This window comes from Euprymna scolopes, chromosome 24 (assembly GCF_053919585.1).
Source record: "Euprymna scolopes isolate OS-2025 chromosome 24, ASM5391958v1, whole genome shotgun sequence".
Taxonomy (NCBI): Eukaryota; Metazoa; Mollusca; class Cephalopoda; order Sepiida; family Sepiolidae; genus Euprymna; species Euprymna scolopes.
In genome coordinates this window covers 91,885,685-91,912,502 of record NC_136505.1, presented here as the reverse complement: position 1 = coordinate 91,912,502, position 26,818 = coordinate 91,885,685, and the positions used below count along the sequence as shown (strand labels likewise).

Here is a 26,818-nt window from a genome sequence, read left to right as displayed (position 1 = left end):
TCAATTCAATAGTCTTTTTTACAAAGGGGAGATAACTTACTTGTCTCTAAATGGAACTCTTCTGTATATAAAGACAAAAAAACGATTTGTTTAGTGTCAAAATGGAAGCCCAAACGAATTCCTCCGACGGCGAATGGGAAGAAGTAAGCTTTTATTTATCTACAAACAAAAATTATGAAAATATAAATATTTAAATGCTTCATTTTAAGGTAAAATCCATTGAAAGCGGTCGGTGGTTCTATGCGAAAATAAAGCTGTGTACGCATTATAAATGTTTCTTTTCTGTGTCTTACGTTATACATTAGTACATTAGGGGTCATTTCGAGTTAAAAGTTTATTTACTGCACTCATCTGGACTAGAGAAAATCATGATTTAAATGTGTATATGTCTCGTCTAAATAACTAACGATAATTCTCTGATATGGCGGACCAGACGGGTGATCAAAAAGTCAGATCGAGCGTACCGGAAAACGAAATGAGACTAACGCAATGAGACCAAATTGACAACTCGGAAATTCTAAAAGAAACAATTTAAACAAATTTTATTTTCTACTTAGGTAGAATAAATGCAAGAACAACAACAGCTACAACAAAAGAAAACATGGAAAATAATTATAATTAATTAATTTTAATTAATTTTTTCAAATGTTTTTTTAATTATTATTTTTCGAATGTTTTTTTAAATTTAAAAAAATAAAACATAACAAATTAATCTGAAAAGCGCAAAGTTCAAGCCAAAAAAAAAAAAAAAAAAAAAGGCCAATTGTCAATTTGATCTCATTTCGTTTTCCGGTACGCTCGATCTGACTTTTTGATCACCCGTCTGGTCCGCCATATCAGAGAATTATCGTTAGTTATTTAGACGAGACATACACATTTAAATCATGATTTTCTCTAGTCCAGATGAGTGCAGTAAATAAACTTTTAACTCGAAATGACCCCTAATGTACTAATGTATAACGTAAGACACAGAAAAGAAACATTTATAATGCGTACACAGCTTTATTTTCTCATAGAACCACCGACCGCTTTCAATGGATTTTACCCATTTTAAAATAGCGACAAAACTTTGATGTACTTACGCACAGAACGTACCGTGCTGAAATAATAACCTTATTTAGAAACCCAATCTTAACATGGAGTGGACGTTTTGTTAACTTTACGGTACTTGTACAGTATAGTCAAGACATTAAAAAATGAAAATATCGAAAAAAAGTTTAAATTGTATGTATCCGTTATGGAACGAAGTTCTCCGAAAAAAAAATTCACTTAATTTCATCAAGTAGTTTTTTTTTTTTTTTTTTTTTTTTTTTTTTTCCAGCTAAAAAACAATTTGTTATGATACTGAGCAAAATGTTCGACTTTTAGGAAGAAAAGCTAATATTAAAGATGGGGAGAGGGGTGTCAGCGCTTTAATTGGAGTTATCTCCCTTTGGCATTTCTAAAATTCAAACAATTTTTTTTGTTTAATTCAAGATGGCTGCCTTCAACGCGCTCTCATAAAAACGTGTTTTTCCGCTGTAAAAAAAAAAAAAAACACCACTTGATGAAATTAAGTGAATTTTTTTTTTTTTTTTCGGAGAACTTCGTTCCATAACGGATACATACGATTTAAACTTTTTTCGATATTTTCATTTTTTTATGTCTTGACTAAACTGTACAAGTACCAAAAAACCATATCATAAAACTTTAATTAAACTTTGAAATACGATTTTAAAAAATAGCGCGGATCAGTAGGTGCACTAGCACCGAAAAGCTAGTAATAAAGATGGGGAAGGAGTGTTGGCGCTTTAACTGGAGTTATCTCCCCGTGGCGTGTTCAACAAATTTCATAATGGCTGACTTCAACCACGGCCACCGAGAGTAAGAAGGCCTGTTAACTGAAAAATGCATGCAGGCAATGTAGGTAAGATTTGTCAGACTGTCAGTACTATATGAGGACCATTTGAAAAAGAGCAATAAAACATTTTTAAAAATAAAAAGTTCGATTAAAACTGAACTTTATTCAATATAAAATATAAATATTATCTATGTAAAATTAAGTAATTTTAAAGCAATATACAATTTAATACTGATAAAACTGAATTATGACGTTAGGAAAGAATTTTAAAAAATATTAAACACCAACGATGAATAATTTTAAAAGTAAAAACCATCGATAGATAATTTTAAGCATGAAAACAAACGATAAAATACAAAAAATTGAAATAAAACAAATAATTTAAATACAACACAAACAAAAGTTACTAGTGCAGAAATATTTTTTAATTTAATTTAGAGAAAAATCACATGGGTTGAATGTTATTTTTTGGAACTTTAGAGATTATTCGGACTAATTTTCTCATCTTGCGTGTTTATTTCACAATGTTTCGTCATCGAATCTTGATTTCTTTATTACATCCTCAGGCCGAAAATGATGTTCACATACCTAAAAACATAATTAAAGAAAACATTCATACCATAATGTAAACTATTGCTAAAATCTAAGAAAAGATAGTAAACAAACATTTACAATAATAATCACAGTGTAGTATCTGTTCTGATGCTACACTTCATTTGTTCTGTCCTCGGTCCGTGGAGGAGAAATCCTTCATTACCGAAACAATTTTTATTTTATTTTTGTTCCTATCCAGAGTGCCCCTTTTTGGGGAGCTAAATTTTCCCACATTAAAAACCGACCTTGTGTCTAATTGTGCCCTCGTGGGGAGGCAAGTAAATAAATTTAAAAAATATATTTTTGACAAATATTCTCATGTGAAAATTATTTGTTTATAATTCTAAAAAGAAACAATCAATTCTAATATATAACGCTCAGTCACGGCTAATTTCATTAATAGCCACAAGGTGAATAATATTCAAACCGACTTTAGAAAAAAATATAGAACTTTCAAATATTTTGACATACTCAATGAAAGGTTTTATTTATTATTAAAAAAAAAAATTTGGCAATTATTCTCATGTAAAAATTATTAGTTTATAATTTTAAAACCTAAAATAAATTAAATTTTCAACCTTCCTGATAGACTTTTTAGCCTTATAAGAAAATAAACAGTTAAATATATCAACATAATATTTGCTGTATTAGCAATAAATAGTATTGTTTCTTTAATTTATATTAACAATGTTATCAAACGTTATGAAAGTACTTTAATTTATATTAACAATGTTATCAAACGTTATGAAAGTACTTGAATACAGTTCTAATTAAATACACGTTTAATTATTAACAAATAACATTACTTACTTTACTATATTTGGTTGGAATAAAATTTTCCCTTCTAATGGCACGTATCCAAATTGAGAAAGTTTAGAATAAGAAAATATATGTTACTTTGGGGCCTTTTGGATAATTTCCCCGGCAATTTGTAACAACGCAAGAATACACCATGTTAGACAGCAAACTGAAAACTAGACGAAACTGCTGCTGATAGCCTAGATCATATCCCTACAAGTGAATCTGATAATGACGTCACGCTGTCATGTGCATCGGCCTTCTTTACTCTCGGTAGCTACGGGTAAATACAGCGCCGAGTCGTTGAAATTTCCAGGTTGGTATCTGGGGGCGCATAATTAACTGGGAGAGATGCACCCCCATTCTTCATTAAGACATGTATCTAGAAGGAAACTCATAAGGCTATACCTGTAAAAGGCTTGGTGGCTAGGTAAGTATGGTCCACAACTTGGGAGGCAGTCATTATTATTTGTGTAGAATACGTGTTTAAACTAATAACAGAATAATATATATTAAGTACTAGCTATTGCTACCCGCCGCTGCCCAGTAGTGTACTCATTTGTAAAAACCTGCGGTCTACTGTATACTCTGTCCTGTGGCAGTCGTCTGCACCGACAAAGCAGTAATACTAAAAACTGTGGTTGGTTCTACACAATGCCTTCAGCACTATAAACAAGTCGTGTGTGGATTTCCGAGCAACCTAATTCTTGTGGCGGAAGCTCATACGTCGAAATCGACTGGAGAGTCCATCATATATATTTTAACTAGCACTTAAACACATATTCAAACACTACCATGTTTGAATATGTGTTTAAGTGTTAGTTTTACTCATTTAAAACTGCTTTAAAGATTTACCGCTCACTCATTTTGCGAACAAATTTCAAACAATTTTTACAGGTCATAGGTAACCTTCTCAGATATATTCTGAAATAGAAACTTTCAATTTTCGTTCAGTAAAACAAAAGTTAGATCATATACCTACAAGTGGATCTGATAATGACATCACGCTGTCATGTGCATCGGCCTTCTTTACTCTTGGTAGCCACGCTTCAACACGCTCTCATAAAAACGGTTTTTCTGCTGTAAAATAAAAACTACTTGATCAAATTAAGTGGAAATTTTTTTAACTCTTAAAATTCAATTGATTTCATTACGTAAAAAAAATGGCTGCATGAATGCGCGCAGGCACTTTGTAAACACTGTTTTTTAAAAATTTTAAAAATGAAAAATAGGGTTTGTATTACTGTACACATAGATTCGAAAAAGTTGTCAAAAAACAAATATATAACAAATAAATGTTATCAAAGGCAAGATAAGTTACTTTTCTACCAAACTGGATATATTTTTTATGTTTTTATTCAATGTAACATGTTTATTTAGCTCGAAAAACATGCAGTGTTTACTGATGTATTGGACAATTCAAAATAGCGGCCGACTATGTCTTAAACACGGTAAGTTCGAGAAAAGGTGCTATAAATAATAAACTAGACAAAATACTATTAAAAAAAACACCGAATATATGTCAACCTATGTCACAGTAATATATATTGAGCGAATTTCTAACAGTATTTTGTCTAGTTTATTATTTATAACACCTTTTCCCGAACTTACCGTGTTTAAGAGATAGTCGGCCGCCATTTTGAATTTTCCAATACATCGGTAAACACTGTATGCTTTTCGAGCTGAATAAACATGTTACATTGAATAAAAACACGAAAAATATATCCAGTTTGGTAGAAAAGTAACTTATTTTGCCTTTGATAACATTTATTTGTTATATATTTGTTTTTTGACAACTTTTTCGAATCTGTGTACAGTAATACAAACCCGAAAAATAATATTCCTATTATTTTTTAAACAACTTTAATAGTTTATTTTGGAAGTATATTCCATAAAGAAAATAAACAACCCACTTTAAAAAGAGAAATTACAAGTTTTTTTTTATATCTTATTCGCAGTTTTCTGTTAGGTGTGTCAAAAATTCCCCCAAAATTCTGATACACCTAGTACACAACACTCTCTTGTCCCCATGTTAAGAATGGCTTTCTAAATGTCATTATTTCAGCATGGCTCAATAAGTGCATGAGTACCTTTTATTTTCTTGAATAAAATAAAAACTACTCGACGAGAACACTACTGTTTTTGTTTTAATAATTATTTTTTATCCCAAAATAAAAAATTCAATTGTTCAAAACATGTTTTTTTCCCAAAGCTTATTGGAATTTTTTTTTTTTTTTAATTACCATGTTTTTCATGAACATGCACTACAAATGTTTAAAAATTACATAAACTCCGGCAAAAAAATACCCCCCCCCCCAAAAAAAAACAGATAAAACATGGGACGGGAGGGTGCTGTACCTATTCTGTACTTTCACCTAACAATTTAATAAAAAAAGGTATCGTAAAACTAATTAAACTTGAAAATACTATTTAAAAATAGCGCGGGTACTTTCACCTAACAATTTAATAAGAACGGGTATTTTTTTAACATTGGGGGAGGCACTTAAACCATATATTAGCAGCAGCAGCAGCAGGGAGGAACTTTAGCTCAAGGCACTTCAGTTCTCTTCGGAATCTCAGGGTATGTGCAAGAGATTCCTTCTCAATCTGCACCTAGTCCTCCTCATCTGAATATTTAAATTGAATTTTACTGATGCATATGTCTACTTCCGTCAAATACTCAACAGATTTTTGCAGAAAATGATTTTCCAGAGAGTTCATCCTCCTGATGAGTCATCTCCAAAATCGTTCTGAAATCTTCATGCGCAAATCTGCCGTACTACTCTCCATGTTAATAAAGGGTTCCTTTTGCAAATATGTGAAAAAAAATTAATTTTCTCAAACAAAAGGATTGATGATTGCTCAGTTGAGAAAAAGATTGGTTGTTTTGGTTTTACATTATATCAACCGTTTTCAGGTTATTGCAAAAACTGACACGTTTTGCCCCATAACTTTTGCCCTATCCATTAGATTTTTCTGAAACTTGGCGAAAATGTGAAGGCATATTAAATGAAATGAAAATAGTTGTATGAAAATCAGAATAATTTCTTAATCTTTATCTAAAAAATTTCCAAATTTTTAATATTTAATCATTATTTTTTTTTTTAATGAAGGAATCAACTGTACTGGTTGAGCTGTCGGGTATTATTGACTGTGATTTCCTGTCATCAACTGAAACGAAAACTAATACAAGCGCTCTGGTATGAATAATGAATATTCTTTTTTTTTTTTCCTTCTTTACATTCCTTTTCTTATTTTAATTGCAAGATAAAACTACGCGGAATACAAACCATGCTAGCTTTTAGATAGAATTTTAATGTTAAATTCAGTTTTTTATGGTATTTTTTGTTTATTAAATTTATGGTAATTGTACAGTTTAATCAATACATTAAAAAATGAAAATATCAAAAACAGTTACGTTGTACGTATCCGTTATGCAATGAAGTTCTCTGAAAAAAAATCTCACTTAATTTGATCAAGTATTTTTTTTTTTTTTTTTTTTTTTTTTTACAGTGAAAAAGCAATTTATGATACTGAGAAAAAGGTAGTAATGTTTCGATTTTTAGGAAGAAAAGCTAGTATTAAAGATGGGAATGGAGTGTCGGCGCTTTAAACTGAGTTATCTCCTCATGAGGTGTTAAAAAAAATCCAAATATGGCTACCCTTGTTGCACTCTCATAAAAACGCGTTTTTCTGCTGTAAAAAAAAAAAAAAAAAAAAACTACTTGATCAAATTAAGTAAAAAAAATTTTTCAGAGATCTTCAGTCTAAAACGGATACGTACAATATAACCTTTTTTTTTTTTTTTTTTTTTTTTTTGATATTTTCATTTTTTAATGTCTTGATTAAACCGTACAAGTACCAATTTTATTATCATTTTTAATATTTTTGACTGCGATTTTCTGTTGTCATTTGAAACGAAAACTAATATAAGCACTTTGGTATGAATATTCTATTTTATTTTATTTTTACATTTCTTTTTATTTTAATTGCAAGATAAAATTATACGGAATAGAGACTGTGCTAGTTTTTAGATAGAATCTTAATGTTGAATTCAGTTTTTTTATGGTATCTTTTGTTTATTAAATTTTATTATATTTATATTATTGACTGCGATTTCCTGTTATCTGAAACGAAAACTAATACAAGTGCTCTGGTATGAATATTCTATTTTTATTTTTATTTTTTTTACATTTCTTTTTCTTATTTTGATTACAAGATAAAATTATGCGGAATACATATTGCATTTTTTTTTTGTTTTTTTTTTGTTTTAGATAGGATTTTAATATTAAATTCAGATTTTTATGGTATTTTTTTTTTTTTTTTTTTTTTTTTTAGGTGAAAGTAAAGAATAGTTGAAAAGAAATAAAGCCCCCTCCCTCTCAATGTTAAGAATGGGTTTCTAAATAATAATGCTTTTATTTTAACACGATCAGTATTCTACATAAGTATCATAAAAATGTTCACTTGTTTACATTTTTGCGTGCAAGAAGTGTGCACACACGCACTGGAGATGAGAACTCAAATCTAGAGAATCTGGATGGTAAAGATGTTGAACATGTCAAGAAATTTTGTTACCTTGGTGATATGATTGGTGCTAATATGGATTTAGGAATTAGAAATGCATAGAGTACGTGCAGAACTTCTGCCATCCAGAGAACTTCTAACCGACAGAGCGTTACTACTGTCGACCATGTATAGTCTGTCAGGCATGCGTATGCATTGTAATAGTGTTTGAAAGTGAAACCTTGCCAGTGAGGGTTGAGGATATGCGTTGCATAGAGAGAAATAATATGAGAATGTTGAACTTAGTCAATTTTTTTTTATGCTTCGTTCACTGTGCACTGATGGGGGACCATGCATGCTTCACTTGTTATATGGTATAATCACATTGACACACTGAAGTTAAGCAACCTTGAGCCTGGTCAGTACTAAATGGGTGACCATGTAGGAATTCCAGACATTGCTTCCAGTCATCATATTGATTTGTAAACTGTTATCCTCATCTTCATAGTTATTGTTTCACTATGTTTCGACCAACTATTCCTCTGGCCATCTTATCCCGTCACAGTTAACTACCTGATGAAGGCCAGAGGAATAGTTGGCCGAAACGTGGTGAAACAACAACGATGAAGATGAGGAAAACAGTTTGTAAATAAATAAATATACAAATTATCTCAAAGGATTCCAATCAAAAAAATATATAATACAAAAAAGAACTTGTTATTCACCACTCATGGTGGTTTCTATCATACATGGTAGGTTTTAAATCTAAGATTTTTTTATACTCAACCATGTGGAATTCTGTCCCAACATGGTGAACTCCACTCTCTCTCATCCAGTTCTCTGGATCTTCTTACCCAAAAGGTCGCATGGTTTGGGTAGGATTGAAACCGCTATCTTCAGACAATGTCCATCTGGAACCATACTATCTCTATCAACTGCGCCACGGGCCCCGTAGGGCGATCAAGGTTGGATTCTTTGATCTTATAAATTCACGTTTATTTATTATCTGATCTTCCATAGTCAGGTCCGTACCGAATGGTATATATATTATTCCTTAATTGGAATTCATTTTTTGAGATGAGCATTATATATATTAATTTATTTTTATTTCAGACTATTATTCAAAAAATGAATTCCAATTAAGGAATATTATTCATACCAATCGGTACGGACCCGACTATGGAAGATCAGATAATAAATAAACATGGATTTATAAGATCAAAGAATCCAACCTTGATCGCCCTTCGGGGCCCGTGGCGCAGTTGATAGACGTTGAATCTCTATGGTTCCAGATGAACATTGTCTGAAGATAGCGGTTTCAATCCTACCCAAAGCGTGCCAGAGGCTTACTTGGCCAAAGCGTGGTGAGACGACAACAACTACGGATGGCAGTGATTGCTGAGAATGCAGTTAGGAGATTCAAAGTTCCTATCCATCGCGGTTACCACCTGACGGATGCCAGAGGAATAGTTGGCCGAAACATTGTGAAAAACAACAACCAATAAAGATGAAAACAACAACTAATAAAAAGATGAGAATAATAGTTTGAAATAAAAATAAATTAATAAATCTGTCTCCTTTTTCTTTTTTTTTAGGGTCTGGACACTCCAAATCCAGTAGTTCAGATTGGGTCTCATATTTTTTCTGGTCAGTATGAATCAGATATTGGAACGTCCATTATTCTGGAAGAAATTACTGCAGGTGAGATGATAATACTGGTTTCTTATTAAAAACATCTAGCGACCGTTTTATTTTAGCAAATTATTTTTTAATAGAATTTGAAAGTATAATTTAATCATGATATTGTTTGATCATCTATCTATATAAAACTCAATGTCTGTTTGTGTGTCACCTGTAGAAAAAAAGGTTAGAGAATCTACATAAAACAAAAAGTGTATTATGTAAAATTTACTGGGGAAGACGAAGCAAGTAGTCTCGAATGCAACCCTTTTAAAATTTCAAATACATTTTTATGATTTTTAAATTGTGTGTATAAATTTTTTTTTGAAAAGACAGTGGAAGTGGTCCTGAATCTCTAAGTGCCCTTTATATGCCAAATGTCTATGAACCCTATTAAAACTACAAATAGGTAATTTGATGAAATTTAAACCATATGCATGACATTAATTTGCTTCCCTTATTTTGTCCTTTAGTCCTCGCGTTTCAGGAGTGATATTTCTGACAAAGAGGGAAGAACTGCTGTTTTCTTCATTGAAATCTATCCATCCTACATTTATCATTGGCTAGTTTTTAACCTTGAAGTAGTATTTTATTTATTTATTTTTTTTTTTTGCTCCGTACATCAAGTGGCTTCTTGCTTTGTTTGGGGGCGATTTCCATGAAAAAAGTTCATAGAGATTTTGAACATTTCAACTTCTTTAGGGGTGAAACTGAAGGAAGGGGTCAGTCAAAGCAAAGAAACTAATATAGTGTTATGAGTTTAGTGAAAAAAGTGCATGGCTGTAATGGTTTTTTTTTTTGGGGGGGGGGGGGGTTCTTGCAAAGGAATTACCACTTATCAAGGCCCAGAAGCCACTTGAGATTAAGGGTTAAAGTAATGTTTTTTTTTTCAACTATTAACTAAAGATTTATATAGCTGATGCATTTACAAAGAAAACAAGATGCATTCTGATGGATTTAGTTTTATAATAAAAATGTTTTTTATTAGGATTTTAAAAGTTAAATTTAATTATTACAGTATTGTTTAGTCATTACATTATTAATTGAACCAAATTATTTATAAAACTATAATTAATTTAGTGCTAATCCCTAACTCCCATCGTACAAAAAACAAAACAAAAATAAAGCAAACTTTATAATGTATGTACAGGTGACAGAAAGAAAATATCAAATGCTAAAAATCACGTGAATTGATAAAGTTGTTTTATTTTTCTAACGAAAATAACTTTTCAGCAAATTTCAGTTTTTTTAAATGCCCCTCCGCTACATGTTAAGAATAGCTTCCTAAAAAAGTTTTAATTATTTGGAGCTATCTTCCTTGTCCTGCAAAATGGTGCTGAAAAATTCTCAATCGTCATTTAGCTATAAAATTTAAATGGATTTTTTTTTTAAATAAAACTACTTGATCAAATTACATGATTTTTGGAATATGATATTTTCTTTTTTCCACAAATATGTACACCATAAAGATTGTTATTTATTTTTTGCTTTTTTTATGGTGGGGGTGGTTAATAGACTTTCACCTTTTCTTAATGTGATGCATTCTCATGGATTTTAATTTTTAAAAAAAGAAAAATTTTTGTTTTTGTTGTTTCAGAAGGCCAACCACCACAATTGAAATATTTGTGTCACACAGATAAAAAGTTGCTCTTGAAACGGGCATTTCTACAAAACAAAGAAAAACCCATCACAATCGACGCTGATGAAATTGAAGACTCACTGGGCGAAGATACAGGTCTCGTTTATTTTACTGTCTTTTAGTCGAAGTATGCGTACAACTCCCTCAACGTTAAAAACATTAAATATTTTTGCAGCCATTTTAAATTATTCATGTTTATGCTGATGATGGATATCGACTTGAAAATAAACTCGCCTAGCAACACGATTAAACCCGGTTCTCCAACTTCCAACGTAGACCCCTACTACCATGTCTCCTTCTCCAACATCAGGGGTCTTCGTTCTAACCTTCCAGAGGTTGAAACCCAATTACAGGAGACTAAACCAGACCTTTTATTTTTAAGTGAAACTGGCATTGGACAGGCTATTTCCCTAGATGAGTTTGCAATTACAGGATACTCTAACTTAACTTCTAAATCTGACCCCCAAGATCGCCATGGGCATGGAATATGTGCCTATATTAAAGATAGCTTTCCATGTGGGAGGGACATCTCCAGGGAAGATCCTAACTTACCCTATATGTGCTTCCGGGTTGCTTTAGCTCACACTACTGCATTTATATTTACTCTCTATCGCCCCCACAACAGCGGAGTTACTATCTTTCAAAGCATATCTGAGAAAATTGACCAAGTCCTTTCTACTTATCCTTCAGCTAACATTCACGTATGTGGAGACTTCAATGTTCACAACGTCGAATGGTTGACCCACTCAAACAAGACCGATGATGAGGGGAGGTTCTGTCATGATTTCTCCATTGCCTATGACCTCACTCAGATTGTTCAGGAACCTACCCGTGTGCCCGATAATGACGGCCAGTATGCGAGCCTACTAGACCTTTTTCTCACAACTTGCCCTGAACTATGTTCAGTTTCTGTTCTGTCGCCTCTTGGATCTTCCGACAACTCTGTTGTATCAATTAAGATAAAAATGAAATGTAATAAGTCCCCAGACGTACCTCTTCATCGTACAGTATATCAATACACTAAGGCTGACTGGGATAGCTTCCGTACATTTATATCTGATCTACCGTTGCATTCCATGTTTAAAAAGGATGTGTCCTCTATAGTATTAGACCTGACTGAATGGTTAATTGTAGGTATTGACCATTTCATACCCTCTAAAAAGTTTCAGCAAAAACCTAACAGCCAGCCATGGTTCTCTCCAGAATGTGCTGCTGCCATTGCGCACAGAAATCACTTTTTCCACTGCTTCAAACGTAATAGATGTATGGAAACTAAAGCCGTTTTCAGGACTGCCAGCAACAATTGTAAGAAAGTAATAAGGAACGCAAGAGAGTTGTATGCTCAATCTGTTAAGTCCGAAGTAGCTGAGCAGCGGCTTGGTTCCCACCAGTTTTGGCAAATAGCAAACAGAATCCTGAACAGAAGCGTGTGCTCCATCCCAACTATTATCAATGGACCTGAAGTAATCTCATCAGCATCAGACAAAGCCAAACTCTTTGTCAAGAACTTTGCAGCTAATTCTACCCTTTGCGACCAAGACCGCCAACCCCCAATATTTCCTCCTGTATCAGAAAACACGCTATGTGATATACGTATATCTGTACGTGATGTTGCGAAGCTAATCAAAAACCTTGATTCGAGTAAAGCAACTGGCCCTGATGGTATTCCAATTATAGTACTCAAAAAACTTCAACCTGAACTAGCGCCCATACTTACAAAACTGTTTAAACGTTGTCTTAAGGAGAATAGTTTCCCATCCCCCTGGAAAATCTCATCAGTATGCCCTGTATTTAAGAATTCAGGTGATCGCTCATCCCCCTCTCAGTACAGGCCAATAAGTCTCCTGTGCGTCATGAGTAAGTTGCTAGAATCTGTGTTAAATACAGAAGTAATCAACCATCTCAACAAAAATAACCTTCTTAGTGACACTCAATATGGTTTCCGTTCTGCTAGATCTACAGCAGATGTCCTTACAGTTATATCGCATAGGATTAGCAAATCTCTCGACGGTGGCAATCTTTCTAGGGCAATTGCTCTTGACATATCTAAGGCCTTTGATAGGGTATGGCATAAAGGTTTACTTCATAAGATCGCTAGCTATGGTATAGCTGGAAAAGTCTTCTCAATTATTAAATCATTTCTTTCTGAAAGGTTCATAAGAGTAGTAGTTGAGGGGCAAAAATCAGAAGCTCACAGTATTAATGCCGGTGTCCCTCAGGGATCCATCCTGGGCCCAACTCTTTTCCTGATCTACATTAATGATCTTCCAAATCATATCCTTACATCATTTGTAGACATTTATGCTGACGACACTACCATTTATGGTAGCACATCTAAGACAGTAAACGACCAAGTTCTCTCCAATTCTCTCTCCTCTGATCTTGAGCACGTAGTACAATGGGGAAAGGAGTGGCTGGTTACTTTTAATGCATCTAAAACCAAGCTTCTCTCTTTACATCATCAACATTCTAATCCACATCTGTCATCAATTGAAATGAATGGCTCTCGTCTTCAGGAGGCCTCAAGTTTTGACAAGCTTCTGGGCTTGACCATTACTCCTGATCTTAAATGGAACACGTATATCAAATCTGTTGCCAAGGCCGCTGGAAAAATGGTGGGATCTTTCTATCGATCCAGTAGATATCTCACTGCTGATGCTATTCTCTATCTATATAAGAGCCAGGTACGTCCAAGGATGGAATACTGTTGCCACATCTGGGCAGGAGCTGCTAGAAAGGACTTGTCCTGCCTTGATAGAGTTCAAAATAGACTTCGTAGCCTCGTAGGAGATGTCCTTTTCTCCTCCTTGCAACCTCTATCTCACAGAAGAGATGTTGCGAGTTTGTCTCTGATGTATCGTTATTTTCATGGAAAGTGTTCAACTGAGCTTCAATCTATGGTCCCCCCTCGCCAAACTTTCACAAGAAATACTCGTCTAGCTGTAAACACTATCAATAATTTCCCCCACTCTTTATCTGTGCCTAAACCTAAACATAGATTCCATGAACAAAGCTTCTTTCTTAGAACTGCACGCCTGTGGAATTGTCTTCCGTTTTCCTGCTTTCCGGCTGACTACAATATGGTTGTGTTCAAGTCTAAAGTAAATAAGTTCTTGATGAGCCGTTCCATATAAGTTATCAAATTTACCAAATTTTCATTACTAATGATTACTATATTGACCAATTTCTACTGTACACTCTTTAACCCTTATCCTTGAGTGGCCTCTGGGCCTTGATAATGTGGTGATGCCTTTGTAAAAAAAAAAAAAAAAAAAAATCCAACCCCTTCACTGTTGAGATTCCTAAATGCCAGAAAGCCTTCTTCTCTAATACCTTCTTTCCTTTGGACTGCTAGAGTTTGTAATTCCCTCCCTGTTTTCTGGTTCCTTGACTGTGCTAAGATGTAGAAGTTTAAATGTAATGTGACCAAACATCTTGCTGCCCAACTCCCTACGTAGTGCCTCTGAATTACAAAAATTGAACAAAAGCATTGCGTTGCAATTATTTACATTGACACTCAAGTGAAATATGGCAGTTAAAAACAAAATATTAGGAAAACTTTTCCTTTAGTGCCCATCTCATACTAGTAAACGAAAATATTTTTATTGTAGATTTTGCTGTGATTTAAAAGAATTTGATAGCCCTTATCCTCGAGTGGCCTCTGGGCCTTGATAAGTGGTGACTCTTTTGTAAAAAAAAAAGTTTCTTTTGCAAATCATTATTTCCCTTCTCCACCTACTTAATACTAAAGATTTCCGACAAAAATCAACCCCCGACTCTAAACCCTAACCCTAACCCTAAACAAGAACCCTAATTCACACTAATAGACCAAAATATATTTTACTTGTAGATTTCAGTAATACTAAAGATTTCCAACAAAAATCAATCCTTAACCCTAAACCTAACTCCAAGCATGAAAGATGAGAAAAAAAATCGCAAAATGATCCATTTACATTATTTTTCTTCATCGCTTGCTTCCTCATCGCTCGATTCATCCAGAACAGGGACTGGAGAATCCACACGCTCCCCTTGACTTAGAGATGTGCAGCCTGAGCAAAAAAAAAAGTGCAGACACCCCGCCTTGGGCTGGTCTTTGATAAATAAATATTTAGCCAGAACAACCATATAGTTACAAGTAATGATAATCCATTGAAATTCTTCCGCCATAATTTATTTGGGCATGCCTAGAACATTTTCAATAAGACGTAACTAACCATTCCAAATGATTCCGCAGTTAAACATAATCCATTGGAAAAGCATTAATATCTCTGGAACAATTCATTTTCAACGGAAAAGATATATGACAGTGCGTTGTATGTGCCCTAAGGATTTCATACAGTGTATGAGTATCTTTTGCCGTAAGACGGGCCTTAAAGGAAAAGAATATAAACTTATGAATATACTTGTGATGTGGTCCCTGGCTTTGGGAGGGCCATTTTGGACGACGATAATGTCTTGCATATTTTCAAGAACCACACCAACATTTAATATATATTGGATCTAAAAGTTCTGTTGTAGTAAACGAAGAAAATGAAATATCTATGTATATAAAAGGCAAAACGGCCACGGGCGTTTTTATACGTCTGCGAAAGGCATTTTTGGTGGGGGTTCTCGACAAGGTTACTAATTTGGAGAAGTTTCCTTATACTTCCCAAATTGTAATATCTTAGATTCAAAAATGGACGTCGTCTCTGTCTTTATTTTGATCAATTTTTTAAAAAATCTCTGGTTTCAAGTGTTTGTTTGTCTTTTTCGTATAAATAAAACGAAACTGATCGAAGCAAAACCAACCGCTTCTCGGTCTTCCTGGCCAGGACGTTTTGAAAGCAATTAGATTTGATTAATGTGGGGGAAACCCTTCATATCAGACAATTGCTATTCATTAGAGTTTCCCCTTTGTGGGGGGAGCTAGTTTTCCCAAACATCATAGGGAAATAAATAAATAAAAAGGCACAAAGCCAGATGTTCATTTAACTATTCATTTCTGCAAGTCAACTTTTTGATTGACATCGCTAAATTTGAACGCTTTTCACTTCCTGTCGATCAAAGCGTAGCGGTAAGATGTCAGGTTTTCTTTTCTGCCTTCGCGTCACAGGTACTACCTGCCTTCTAACACTTTTGTTTTTTTGCTCAACACACACCTCCAAACATCCCGGGCAACGCCAGGCACTCCCCGCTAGTCTATAATATAAATCTCAAACGTTGATTTGTGTGTGTGTTTGTGTATGTATATATGTTATGTTAAATCTGAAAATTTAAGAAAACCAAGTAACGCTGTATAATTTTTATTAAATGCAAAAAGTAATTTTTGAAATTTGAATGTTTTTTTTTCTGAAACTTTTGGTGGCATCCAGCATTATCAAAGTAAAAGACTTGGTAATTTTGCATTTTCAATCATTTTTTTTTCAATTATTCATGCTCTGCCATTAGCATTAAATTTTGCTCATTTATTTACTTGTGCCTGACCTATTTACCACTCTAGTGTGGCAATGCACCGAACGATAGTGTCAAACTGTCAGATCAGACAACAGGGGGGGAGAAAGGTCAGCTACTTGACACATGCATCGGTCAGGAGGTGCACTCTGCAACCAGAAGAGGTCACAGATAACCAAGAAGACTGCCGGGAAACGAGACAGATGCGCTAGTCAGGCGAGGGATGAACAATGGCTCTGAACACCCACCTCCCCATTTCGTTCTCCTCTGTTCTCCAGCTAAGTGCACAAATTTTTATGGCACGATGACGACGACGAGAAATAAATCTTATATTTTTATACAAATGAGTTGACGAGTTTTGCTTTTTTACTGACGAAAGATCTTCACTAGGAGTTAAATTTTAAGTTAAAAAACCATTGCACTAGGATACATGCATGCTGGCCTATGAAAAATGCTTAAACAGACCTATCAGCCAAAACCACTATCAATAAATTCCCACACTCTTTATCTGTGCCTTAACCTAAATGTAGATTCCATCAACAAAGCTTCTTTCTTAGAACTGCACACCTGTGGAACTCTTTTCCATTTGCCTGCTTTCCAGCTGACTACAATCTGATTGTCTTCAAATCCAACGTAAACAAATTCTGAATGAACTGTCTCCCTAAGTAATCCAATTTACAAAATTCCCACTACTTATGTTTACTACGCTATAATCACATTGACTAATATATATCCATTAACCTATATCCTCGAGTGGCCTCCAGGCCTTGATAAATGGTGATTCCTATGTAAAAAAAAAAAAAAACATTATTTAGCATTGAATAAGTATTAAATAACTCAGAACTTTATTAAGTATTAAATAACTATGAAATGGTTAAGAAAACAAACCAAACGTCCTTTTAGTTTTATTTTGATGTAATATGTTCAGTAAATTAATTGTGTAGTTTTATTTTTAACTGTAAAAAAACACATTTTTTGGAGTTAGCAAAAAACGATGGTCTTGCATTGCCATCTTGAAGAAACAATGGTAGATTACTCTGCAATAATTCAAACTTGCGAAATCAACCTTGTAATACCTACGATTTCTAATCAACTGCTTAAAATAATTTCAAAATAATTTTCTTTATAAAAAATAAAACTACTTGATCAATTTTTGTGATTTTTGGAATATGATTTTTTCGTTTCGTCTCAAGTATGTGCATCAAATATTTTTTTTGTTATTTAATATAAGGGAAATTCTTAATCACTGAATGTTGTTTTTTTTTTTTTTTTTTTACTCATGTTCACCCCTTACAAAGCATATCGCCACTTGGACGTAAGAGGCTACTATTTGGGGCCATGTTTAGGAAAGCTTAACAAGATGTTTGTTCATGTTACATCTAAACTTCTGCATATCAGTACAGCCAGGGAAGCAGACAGCAGGAAGGGAATTCCAAAGTCTAGCTGTTCAAGGAAAGAAACTATTTAGAATAGAAAGCTTTCTGGCATTTAGGGACATCAACAGTGAAGGGGTGAGATTTTATTGGTAAGCGGGTTTGTTGGGCGTATGTATGTCGAGAACACATTCCATTAAAATATTTGTAAAAAAGGCACAGTGATGCAACATTGCGGTGATGGGACAGGGGCTGGAGCTTAGTTGATAAAGTAGGACCGATTAGATTGACATTTCTTTTTTGGACTTTATCTAAGAGGGAGAGACGTGGTAGATGCACCAGCCCACATGTGGCAACAATACTCCATGCATGGGCGAATGGTGGTCTTATGAAGGTACAGGATACTCTCAGGCGTGAGCAGTCTTCTAACTCGATAGAGGAAACTAGTGGTGGGACGATTAATCGGAATCGTTAATCGTAAGAATCGTGTATTTTGGGAGGTATCTGAATCGGAATCGCATCGTTAAAAAATACCTTAATTTTCCGATTCCTTCATTACGATTCTTTTAGTCTGATGTTGAAAAAAAGAAAAAAATTTCCTGATATTTCTAACCGCAAGAGAGAAATGTAGCATGTTATAAAAAGAAACCAAAGAAATTCATTATTAACAGGGCAATGCTTAGTGCCCCTCCCTTACAAGGTTCATTCATTCAGATCTATTGTAATCAAAACTACAAAAGAGTTAACTTGAAAAGAAGTCTGCAGGGTTCTACATTGCGAGTAAAAATAAAAAAACGCTTATCTTTTTGGCGATTGTTTTTTTTTACTGACAAATCTTCTAATACTGAATGAAAATGCTTTTTCAACTTATATTTTCTTAAAATAAAACGAGCAAAGTCAAATTATTTAAACAGTAAACGGTTTAATAGAACAATGTACTTTTTTTTCTTTTTTTAAAAGAAGGCTTTTGAAAGAAATATCTCTAAAATGAAATTGATCACGTATTATTTCGCAAAGTTTTGACAGTTGTCGGCTTCTTTTGATGTTTCCAAAAAATCGACCCCATACCTATCTCTTCCAAACCTAAAGTTATTAAATAACCCCTTCGTTAATTCAAGGGTAATTAATTCAATTCAGTCAAGTTTTTTTTTTTAATTTCATTGAAATAAAATCCATTTTTTTAATTTTTTTCTCCAGAAAGATAAAACCCTGAATTTGATTATATTAAAAGCAGAATAATATAATCTTTTTTCTAGAATTTTAAATTGAAAATTAAGTGTTTTGCGCAGTTTTTTGCCGAACGAAAAAGAAATTAATATATATATTTTTAAAAGGTTTTGTAATCAATTAATTTTTATGTCTAAATAATATTTACGATTAATTAAATAATTTCATTTCAAAAAGTATTTATGAATAGAATTTTACTTAAGACTTATAGTTTAGCAATATTGAACCGCATCAACCATGTGTGAATTGAACACAGTCAACCAAAAAAAAAATTCATAAGAAAATGCATATTTGCATTTCATTATGTAAACTTTTATACATTGGTTTCAAAAATTAAATTCTATAAGTTTTTTTTGTTAACTACCGGTTGGTACAATTTACCGCCCCATCCCTTTATATTTTTTTTTTTTGTCTTTTTTAGCGGATTTTTTTTTTTATTTTACACAGTGATCACCACTTATCAAGGCCCGGAAGCCACTCAGGGATAAGGGTTATTGCAATTACATTACGTTAGTGTGGGGATTTGATGAAGTGTTTAATTAGGGGGGCGATTCATTAGGAATTTGTTAACATTGGACTTGAAGACATCCAAGTTGTAGTCCGGAGGGAAGCAGGCAGATGGAACAGAGTTCCACAGGTGTGCAGTTCTAAGAAAGAAGCTTTGTTCATGGAATCCGCGTTTTGATTTAGGCACAGATATAGAGTGGGGGAAATTTTTCACAGTGGATTCAGCTAGACGGGTGTTTTTCGTGAAAGATTGGCGAGGGGGGGACCAGGGATTGGAGTTCAGACGAGCACCTGCCATGAAAATAATGATCAAACAAGGATAGCTCGCAACGTCTCTTCTGTGGGAGAGAGGTTGCAGGGTAGAGAAAAGAGCATCCCCCACTAAACCACGAAGACTATTTTGTACTCTGTCAAGGCATGATAGGCTGTTTTTGGCAGCTCCTGCCCAGATATGGCAACAGTATTCCATCCTTGGACATACTTGGCTTTTATATAGATAGAGAATTGCATCAGTAGTGAAATATCTTCTGGAGCGGTAGAAGGATCCCACCATCTTTCCAGCGACCTTGGCAACAGACTTGATGTACATGTTCCATTTCAGATCAGGAGTAAAGGTCAAACCCAGAAGCTTGTCAAAACACGGGGCCTCACCCAGATGAGAGCCATCTATCACAATTGATGCCAGCTGGGGATCAGAGCGTTGATGATGTAAGGATAGGAGTTTTGTTTTGGATGCATTAAAGGTAACCAGCCACATCTTCCCCCACTGAACCACGCGCTCGAGATCAGAGGAGAGAGAATCCGAGAGAACTTTGTCATTTACAGCCTTTGATGTGTTGCCGTAGATGGTCGTGTCATCAGCATAGATGTCAACGAATAATTTAAGTATGTGTTTAGGGAGGCCATTGATGTAGATCAGGAAGAGAGTTGAGCCCAGGATTGGCCCCTGAGGGACTCCAGCATTTATATTGCAGGCCTCCGATTTTTGTCCATCTACCACTACTCTTATGAGCCTATCGGAGAGAAATGATTTAATGATAGAGAACACATTTCCAGTTATACCGTAGCTGGAAATCTTGTGAAGTAGACCCTTATGCCATACCTTGTCGAAGGCCTTTGATATGTCAAGAGCAATTGCCCTAGAAAGGAAGCCTTTGTCAAGAGATTCACTAATCCTGTGGGATATAACCGTCAGCACATCTGTGGTAGATCTTGCAGAGCGGAAACCATATTGGGTGTCACTAAGAAGGTTATTTCTGCTGAGGTGGTTGACTATTTCTCTATTTAATATGGATTCCAGCAACTTACTCATAACACACAGGAGACTTATTGGTCTGTACTGAGAGGGAGAGGACTTATCACCTGAATTCTTAAACACAGGGCAAACTGATGAGGTCTTCCAGGGGGTCGGAAAGCACTTCTCCTTAAGGCAGCGCTTAAATAGTTTCGTAAGTATGGGAGCAAGTTCTGGTTGAAGCTTTTTTAACACTATAATTGGGATGCCATCAGGGCCAGTTGCCTTACTAGAATCTAGGTTCTTGATTAGCTTGGCGACCTCATGCACGGATATTTGTATGTTACCTAGCTTGTTCTGTGTTGTAGGAGGAAATATGGGGAGTTGATGGCCTTCGTCGCATAGGGTAGAATTAGCTGCAAAGTTCTTTGCAAATAGTTTGGCCCTGTCTGACGCTGACTAGATGACCTCTGGTCCATTGATAATGGTTGGGATAGAACCGTAGCCTTCGTTATAAAGATGGCCGGCCAGCTGAAAAAATGACGTCATCGCCGAGGTCCCAACAAGCAAGATATGTGGAACTCTTAGACTGTCAATAATGAACAGTAATTTTTACAGACAGCGTTACAAAACTTCAAAATTGGATTAAAATAAAGAAATAAAGAAAGAACACGATGATTTATACTGAAACTCATCTAATATTAATAATAAAAAAATAATAAAAAAAACCCCACAAGTTATTTGTTCAAGTATATTATAAGCAATTGAATATTTCGTTGTATTATAGATTTTAAAGATTAGAATGCGTTCTTTAATTACTTATAAATTACATTTTAAAAAAGTGAAGGAACACGATTTGATTTGAAATAAACTTGAAGTTTATTTAATATAATTGAATGAAAATTATGCATGTAAGATTATGAATATTTGAAGCAGAACACAGGCAAAACATTTGATATGAGTTAAGACAATAAACAAATATTAAAATTAAACTTTTTTTTAAATCAAAATGAACAATATTTTTTTAAAATCAAAATGAATATTTTTTAATCAAAATGAACCACAATATTTTTTCAAAATCAAAAACAATATTTTTAATAAATTCATGAAATATTGCACAGTAAAAAAATTAACCTAAAGAAAAAATCATGTTTCTTATTTAAGATTATTTCACCACATAACAAAAATAACATGCAAAATCATTTTTTTATATCCATATTTTCAGTTTGTTAAAATACGTGGGTTTGTATTACTGCACACATAGATTCGAAAAAGTTGTCAAAAAACAAATAAATGTTATCAAAGGCAAGATAAGTTACTTTTCTACCAAACTGGATATAATTTTCGTGTTTTTATTCAATGTAACATGTTTATTCAGCTCGAAAAACATAGTGTTTACTGATGTATTCGAAAATTCCAGATGGCGTCTGATTTTCTCTTTAACACGGTAAGTTTGGGAAAAGGTGTTATAAATACAAAACCGGATAAAATACTGTTAAAAGCTCACTCAATATATGTTACCGTGACATAGGTTGACATATATTCGGCGGGTTTTTAATAGTATATTGTATAGTTTTTTATTTATAACACCTTATCCCAAACTTACCGTGTTAAAGAGAGAATCAGACGCCATCTTGAATTTTCAAATACATCGGTAAACACTGTTTTTCGAGCTGAATAAACATGTTACATTGAATAAAAACACGAAAAATATTTGGTAGAAAAGTAACTTATCTTGCCTTTGATAACATTTATTTGTTATATATTTGTTTTTGACAACTTTTTCGAATCTATGTGTACAGTAATACAAACCCAATTACGTTAATGAAATGAATTGTACCTATTTACTATGCCTCCCCACGGGACAGAGTTAGACACCAGGGTCGTTTTTTAACGTGGAGAAAAAGTACAAAAATAAAAATTGTCTCAGTCGTGAAGGATTTTTTCTCCACCGAAAGAGAACAAGAAATAGAATGCAGCATCTGGAGAACAGATACTACACTTTGATCTTGTCCTGAAGGCCAAGACTGTTTAAGACAACGAGTGAACGCGCGTTTTTTTTTTTTTAGTTTAGTTTCATATATATATATATATATATATATATATATATATATATGTATATATAAAAATAAGTATTTTTAAATTTTATCTTTCTAGCTTTAAAAAAAAAGTTTTAAAATTTTATCAGCCGGCATAATTTATTTTTAAATATTGAAAAATTTCAGGAAAATTAATTTTTGCTAGATTTTTAAAACGTGTGTCAACAGCTTTAAAAAATCGTGTTTTAAAGAGTCGATGTTGTCTCGCATTTTCATTAGTTTTGTATGCTGTAAAAAATTTTTTTTTAATATTAGCAATTTATTTGAAGCTTCTTCTTTTGAATGGTAAAACATTTAGGATGATAATATTGAATTAAATTATAGTTACATCGTGTTAAATACAGGGGGGGAGCACGTTAAAACTTACTTTGCTGAATGGAGATGGTGTAAAATCTTTTTTTTTTTACTGCATTATAATTCTTTATCTTTCGGAAATGAAAATACTGTCACTTTTTGGTCCTTTACAATAATTTCCTCAGCAAGTTGGAACGATGCACCGTGAAGGCATTTTAATAAAAAAAAAGAAATATTACACTGACTTCAAGATGTTACGAGTGACTACCGGTGTCACCGGTATGGACTATCCGTGATGACGTCAGCAGATTAAATTATTTTTGCCCACCGGCCATCTTGTCTTTTAAGACGGTCTTGATAGAACGCACAACGCCAAAGTCCAAAAAAAGTCTTCCATGGAAACTTTTTGAAGTTGATGAAGATGATGAGTTGAAAGCCATTTGCAAAGTCTGTCAAATTGAAATATCGCGAGGAATAAAACCATCTAACATGACCACAACCAACATGTTAAAACATTTAACTATGATGCATCCAAATAAATTGGAGGAGCAAAATAAAAAAGAAAAGGAACAAAAAATTACCAACTAGTCACTCAGAGCAGTTTTATTAGTGAGGGTCGAAATCGCAGTCTTTTTTTTTTTTTTGTCTACGTCACCATCTAGGTGTCACCAATTTTTTTAACCCTCCTTAACTTCAAAGAGTAAATACAATATATACAACTAAAAAAATAATTTTAAAAAAAAATGCTGATTCTATTCATGAAAAATTCTTTTAACTAGAAATTAAAACTTAGGTAAAGATAGCTGACTGACAGCAACAGTAGCACTGGTTAACTACTGAACCACGTGGAAAGGTGTGGGGGGAGGAAAAAAAGGAAATTAAATGATGATAATAAATTATGATAACCGTCTTTGAAAGGCACTAAACTCCTAAAATTTACTTCTTTAAAATTTTAGGCGGCACTCCCCGGCGATTTTAAAGCACTCTCTCTCTCCAAAAAAAAAAAAAAAAGATTTAATTTTTAAGTTTGGGAAAGATATATTTATTATAACCGAATTCTTGTACGAAGACTGGATCTACTTTATTGGACGTTAATTTGTGAAATAAGTAATTTTTCAATGTTTAATATGTTTTTAAAGTTTCAATTATCAATTAAATTTTTTTAATTGCGTTTATTTTTCAATTTATTTAAAAAAACAGGGTTTTAAATGTATTTTTCAAGGTAACAAGCTTCGAAAGAAGTCTAATAAAAAAAAAAATCACTTAATTTTTAATTTCGACAACCCTGAGAATTTAACTATTAAAAAAATATTGAAATGTGACATTTTTTTATTTAACATTTCTATTAGTTCAATTAATTTTCTTTCAATAATTCATTTCACTCAACAAACTTCACCATTTTTTTTTTATCGTTTTCTGTAATTTTGGTAATTATGTTTGCTCAATTTTATCTAGTATTTCATTTGTTTTTTATAGTGGTATCATTTTTATATGTGTTCCTTTGATATACCCTATTTCAAAATTAGTTTGGCTAAACTTATTCTTCACGTTAGAAACAACGTGTAAAAGCAATGAAAAAATAAGAAAAAAAAAGATTACTATATTGACCAATTTCTACTGTACACTCTTTAACCCTTATCCTTGAGTGGCCTCTGGGCCTTGATAATGTGGTGATGCCTATGTAAAAAAAAAAAAATAATAAAAAATAATAGGTGTTAACTACTCCTTGTGAATTATGGAGGTCTGAAGAACTGCCGTCACAAATACAACTATCAATAGCCAAACAAAAAATCGTTTTTGAAATTCCTTTAATTGTAACTTTTTGCTATACCTACCTTTTTGGTATAAAACACAAAAACTTTCGATTAATGGTATTTCTCATATATGGTCGTTAACTTTGGAAAGGTTATTTTGTATCTACCGCGCCATGTCACATGGTATATTGTTTTTTTTTTCATTACGCACGTTCATTTATAAATTATTAAATTAAATATTTATCTTTTTTATATTTAATTAGTATATATTTTCTTTCTCTTCCGCTATATTTTTTTTTATTTAATTCATTAAATCTGTTAATTATGAGGACCAAAATAATGAATCGTGTGTATTTATTCTCTAATTTTCTTGTTTTTGTTCTGTTATATAAATTCTATTTTATTTGTTTTTTCTCTGAAGGATAAATTCTATTTTCTTTGAGTTTTTTTTCTGTATTCCAATTAAGTAAAATAAATTTTCTCTAAAATAAATTTTGCTAAGTTTTCCGTTTAGTTTATTATATAATAATTTTATTTAAACCAAAACACGACGGTGTACTGGTGTAGACATAAAATATCTCTTCCAAAGTTAGGGAACATATTTGGGAACTACCGACCATAAGTATAAAACTACCTGGTATATTTCAAAACAATAATTCCCTAGGAATCGGATTCGTACTTGGTATCGGAATCGTTAATCAATATTTTCCTGGAATCGGAATCGTATAAAAATTAGGAATCGTCCCAACACTAGAGGAAACCCACCTTCTTTGCAGCAGCCTTTGCAATATTCTCTATGTATTTTTTCCAGTTCATATTGCGCGCAAATGTACGGCCGAGGAGTTTGAGGGTAGAATTCTCAGATAGGGTGTTATTTGTCCTGGATATAGGGGGTTGGAGAGGCGTCTTGTAATTGTTAAAGGAGAGCAGCTTAGTTTGACTACCATTAAATGTTACCATCCATTTGCAGTCCCATTCCACTATTGTCTGGAGGTCATTTTCTAACGATTCTGCCATTATCTTAGATTTATGTACATCTGTTCTTCCCTTATGCATATTATAGAGTTGTTGCTCCGTCATGGTTTTTCATCAGTAAACGCATGAAATAAATGGACACATCTTATAGAAGATTCTCTGACTCGTTTGGTCTGTCACCATTTAGTTTGAAATTTTCTTTCCTCCTTCTTGTGGTACCATTCAACCTGGATAGGTTAAGTCCACCTTCTCTTTGAAGAAAGAAGTCTCTAGGGAATATCAAATTCACAAATGGTTCACAGTTGCATGTATATGCCGATCAGTGGAGATGGTTTTAACAACATTAGGATTTGAAGTTTTTTCAGTGAGCTGTCAGTCTTCTTGAATATAGTGCCTGGTCACCCGTCTGGTAGTGACCAGGCTTAATATCACTTAACGTTAGTGGTCTATTGAGAACCAAGATGTCAACATGATTACGACGTATATGATTGTAGGCAGGTTATCGGTCTGTAGTTTCATGTGGGTTATTTCCTGTTTGTGAATATGATTATGATATATAGATGAAATAGGTTTTGCATTGGTCTGTGTTTTTTTTTTTTATTTAATCCAATTTTTTATTTTTTTTTATTTCCTTTCAGATTCTTTTGCTGAAGCGATGAGAGTCAGTGAGAACTGAAGTTACAATCCATCATTTCATGACCAAACATTTGAAAGAAGGGAAGGTGGGAGCGTTTGTAGAAAATAAATTTGGATGAGTAAGACACATGTCGATTCCATCCGATTTATTTTCTGCTCAGTGTATATACCATTTACATAAACGGAAAAGATTTTTCTTCGAAATAAAAATTTTAAAAAATCAACCAAA

At 33.4% G+C, this 26,818-nt stretch overlaps 1 protein-coding gene across 2 annotated transcripts; it reads left to right on the top strand.

The window, feature by feature from the left end:
• Nucleotides 1-26,818, top strand: LOC145246848 (general transcription factor 3C polypeptide 6-like). Of its 2 annotated transcripts, XM_080108694.1 has the most exons (5): nt 1-143; nt 6,346-6,432; nt 9,334-9,439; nt 11,016-11,153; nt 26,592-26,818. In XM_080108694.1, the coding sequence occupies exons 1-5, from the start codon at nt 102-104 to the stop codon at nt 26,627-26,629; spliced, it is 411 nt and encodes a 136-aa protein (XP_079964820.1). In that variant the 5' UTR covers nt 1-101; the 3' UTR covers nt 26,630-26,818. The 2 variants fall into 2 exon arrangements, with proteins under 2 accessions (XP_079964820.1, XP_079964821.1); XM_080108695.1 differs by lacking the exon at nt 6,346-6,432 and having other exon boundaries at nt 71-143.

Excerpts from the sequence above, each read along its gene's own strand:
- LOC145246848 (XM_080108694.1), top strand. The coding sequence starts at position 102 with ATGGAAGCCCAAACGAATTCCTCCGACGGCGAATGGGAAGAA. Across the intron at positions 9,440-11,015 it reads TCTGGAAGAAATTACTGCAG|AAGGCCAACCACCACAATTG; the intron begins GTGAGATGATAA and ends TTGTTGTTTCAG. Across the intron at positions 11,154-26,591 it reads CTCACTGGGCGAAGATACAG|ATTCTTTTGCTGAAGCGATG; the intron begins GTCTCGTTTATT and ends ATTTCCTTTCAG.